We start from the raw sequence: 4,097 nt of genomic DNA, 5'->3' as shown, positions 1-4,097 counted from the left end.
ATGGGGCAAAGGGCCCAAAACCAGTAGCAAATCTCTCCCCAATTAAGTCAAACCCACCCATTTTCCCCCCCAAAAATGGCATTTTTGGTCCGACATGGTGCCGCATCCCCACACATCCCGATTCCCCCAAATCACCCCAAAACCTCCTGCCCCCCACCCCCCCCAAACTGACAATTTTTTTGTATTTTTCTCCTTTTCCTCCTCCCCTGAGCTGAATCCCCCCTCAAATATTTCACTAATTAATGCAAAAAATGCAAATGTCAAAAAGAAAATTCTATTTTTAACCAAAAATGTAGAAATTAAAGAAAAAAACAATTATCCTCCCAAAATTGCTTTTTTTTAACACTCTTAAAGGGCCAGCACCCCGCAGGCTCAGACGAGCAGATTTCTGGGTGAATTCTGGGCTGAATTGGTTAATAATTCAGGAAATAAAGCGCCTCTAAGATCCCAGCCCATCCTCCACACACTCACACAGGGCTCATTCAAGAGGAAGAAAAAGAAAAACAAAAAACACAAAAAACCCCTTGTTTTTGCCCAAATTGCCCCAAAAAGACACAATAATGTGGCACAAAGCCGCGCGGCTGCCTGCGACAGCGCGGCATTCCCAGCAGCTGGTCAAAATGTTCTTTTCTTTTTTTCTTTTCTCTGAAAAAAACATCGATTTGGGTAATTTTGAAAAACGATTTGGCGTCGGTGGGTTTAGGTGGAAAAAAAGCAAAAAAAAAAAGATAAAATAATCAGATTTTGGGGGTTTTTGGGTTGAAAACACCCACTTTGTGTGGTGAAAAAAAAAATATTAGGAATTGCAACCCAGGAAATAATCCGAATTAAATAATTAAAAAAAAAATCCATCACAAAGGTGTTAATGTAGAAACAACCCCAGAAAAAAATTACACGAATTAAAATGACGCTAATTTGGCCAAAAAAACCCGCATTTAGCAACCCAAAAAAAAGAGTTTTAATAAAAATTTAGATTTTAATGCAAATGTCATTCTATTGTGGCGGGATTGGGGGGATTTTGCCCCAGATTGGCTGCCCCCCTGCCTTGGTGCATGGCTTGTGTGTCGCAAGCAGGAGGCTAAGCTCTACTCGCACCTTACTCAAGGTTTACAGTCACCACCACCCCCTCGGGGGGGTCCCCTCCCATAGATGGAGACTGCCATGACCCCTTGCAATGTGACATGGGGCACCCCCCTGTGCCTCCTCGTAGGGCAGCTACTCCAAAGATGCTACACAGCTACTCCAAGGATGTTACACAGCTATTCTAAGGAAGCTACACATCTACTCCAAGGTGCTGCATGGTCACGCCACAACGCAGGGGTCTGATTTCCATGCGGTGGAGATCTTGTAAGCATGCTAGGAGGTGTACTAGGCCCCAGAGAACTGTTACTCATAGGATACTACACTGCTGCTCTCACATGCAACTACACTGCAATGGGGTGGGCTAGTCTGCGTGCTGTGGAATGGGGTGTATCTTGTGACTATGCAAAGAAGCATGCAGACCCAAGGGTGGCCTACTCATAGGGTCCTACACAGCTACTCATAGGGCACTACACAGCTACTCCACACTGCTGCATGACTACGCCATGATGCAGGGGGCTGAGTTGCATGTGGGGTACACCTCGCTAGCATGCAAGGCAGGATGCAGCTTACTCACAGGTTACTACACCGCTACTTTGACGTGTTGCATGACCACACCGCAATGCAGGGAGCCTGTTCGCATTACGGGGTGGGTGGATTTTGCAAGCAGGAGCGTCCCCAGGAGTAAAGAGCCTTACTCACTCCTCATCTTGGAGGTGCTCCTCCTCCTCCTGCGCCTGCAGACACCCCCGCACGGGGGCCAGCCCCTCGGTAGTAGCGTCGTAGTTGCGGAAGCAGACGGTGAGTTTCTCATCAAACTCCTGCACCAGGTCCTCCATCGACTTGAAGCTCATCATCTCGGCGGAGAAACTCTCCAACTCAGCCAGCGCTGGGTCCGGAGTACGTTGCGGGGTCCCCCCATCACCTCCCGGCCCCTCCTCAAACTCCTCCTCCAGGCTTACTAGGGGCGCCTCCATCCTCCTCAATGCCGATGCACCACCTTAGCTGCAGGGAGAGGGCGCCTGTGAAGCACTGGGCTACTCACAAATTACAACACTGGGGCTCCCCGGTCCCTTTGCTGCCAGAGCTATTACACAACCAGCAGTATCCCAGTAGTACCCTCGTAGTATCCCAACAGTACAAGTGGTATAGAAATATGGTGATAGCCAGGCACTGTACTAGGAGTACTTTACTAGTAGCAACAAACTGTTGATAGTGGCCCAAAAGTACCCTGATAGCACATTAAAAGCATCATAACACTACCATTTTTACTGAACTGGTAGTATCTTAATAGTATCCTTATATCACTATCATAGTAGTGGCTTGAAAGTATCCTATTAGTATCAGCACCTTAGTAGTGTCCTGATAGTACCTTGGTAGTGCCATGTAATAATCAGATGTTATCTTAGTGTGATGCTACTATGCTGAAAGTATCTGTTGTAGTATCCTGAGAGTACCCTGCTGGTGTGTTAGCACTGCACCAGTGCTACCTTCATAATAGTATCTCAGCAGCAACCCTGGAAAGATGCTGGAAATATCCTGGTAGTGCCCTGATAGTACTCTAGTAATACTCTCACAGTATCCCAGTAGCATCCACATGGCATCCTGACAGTATCTTGGTGCCACCCTGAGAGCCTTAGGGTCGTGCAGGCTGGGACAGAGTATCCTGGCAGCATTTTAGTAAAGCGATATCACCTTAGTAGTATCCCAGCAGTATCCTGAGAGTATCTCAGCTGTGTCTTGATAGTACCTCACCAGTCCCTCGCAAGGTTACTGAAAGTATCCCAGTAGTATCTTGGCAGTAGCCTCATAGGAAGCAAATAGTAACCTAGTAGGAGGCCAGTAGTAACCCAGTAAAGATGCCACTACTCCAACCAACTCACCCACCGCTGGTCACCCTCCCCTGCAGAGGGGAGCGGAGCAGAAAGACATCGCAGCTTTTGGGGGAAAACCCATCCGGATTGGGGCTCTGAGTACCGCCTGTGCACCAGGTGTGCACGAACCTCTGCAGGTCTGCAGCGTGCACCCCGTGCACACATGCGCCCCTGTGCGTGCACACGCACCCACACGTGGACGGGGTGCACTTACACCCGTGTGGCATGCACCTGAGGGTGAACACATGTGCTGCACGCACATCACGCTGCATGTGTGCAAGGAGTGCATGCACACATGGAATTGTGCATGTACATACACCGTGCACGATGCACCCCACGCCTGTGCATTCTGCAAATATGCACCTCTGCAGACATGCAGTGCTGTGCATGCATGCATGCAGAGCACCCCACACAGCCGTGTGCACGTGTGTGGGGGTGCACGTCTGCAGATGAAGGTGCACAAATGCTGCATGCACGCTCAGGCAGTGCACGTGTGCAGGGCAGGTTCACGCACAGGGGTACAGTCACACACAAGCACCTCCACAGATGTGTGCAGCTGTGTATGCACACACCCCCTGCAAGCACCGTGCAAGTGTGCACCTAGTGCATCCATGCATGCAGTACCAGGTGTGCATGAACCTCCACGGGTCTGCAGCATGCATCTTGTGCATGCATGTGCCTTGCGCACGCACGCACTCCCATACATGTATGGGGTGCACATACAACCCTGTGTGCGTGCACTTGGGGGTGAACACACGCGCAGTGCACACGATGCACACACGTCACAGCGCACGCATGTAAGGGGTGCATGCACACACAGAATTGTGCACGTATATACACTGTGCACCATACACCCCACACCAGTGCATTCTGCAAATCTGCACCCTGCAGCTGCCTGTACCAGTGCACGTGTGCAGGGCGGGTGCATGCACAGGGCTGCAATCACACACATGCAGCCCTGCACGCACGTGCAGCTGCGGATGCATGCACCGTGCAAGCATGCACCTCATGCACGTGCGCACCACTCTACACACCCCCTGTGCATGTGCCGTGCACCCCAACATGCCAGTACCATTCACACACTCCCCTCCAAGCCCCAGCAAAACGCTAGCCCCCCAGCTGCATCCATGCACATGCGCACGC

The 4,097-nt window shown here is 50.6% G+C and overlaps 1 protein-coding gene across 1 annotated transcript in view; it reads right to left on the bottom strand.

Moving 5' to 3' along the window:
- LOC104471660 (fasciculation and elongation protein zeta-1-like) overlaps positions 1 to 2,063 on the bottom strand; it is a gene marked incomplete at its 3' end in the record, with an annotated part of 7,509 nt that extends 5,446 nt beyond the window's left edge. The window contains exon 1 of the mRNA XM_010087064.1: positions 1,783 to 2,063. Coding sequence (XP_010085366.1) covers positions 1,783 to 2,057 — 275 coding nt within the window. The remainder of the gene's footprint in view (positions 1 to 1,782) is intronic.
- Between the last annotated feature and the right edge of the window lie 2,034 nt (positions 2,064 to 4,097).

This window comes from Pterocles gutturalis, unplaced genomic scaffold (genome assembly GCF_000699245.1).
Source record: "Pterocles gutturalis isolate BGI_N339 unplaced genomic scaffold, ASM69924v1 scaffold41711, whole genome shotgun sequence".
Classification (NCBI taxonomy): domain Eukaryota; kingdom Metazoa; phylum Chordata; class Aves; order Pterocliformes; family Pteroclidae; genus Pterocles; species Pterocles gutturalis.
This window is presented reverse-complemented; position numbering and strand designations above follow the sequence as displayed.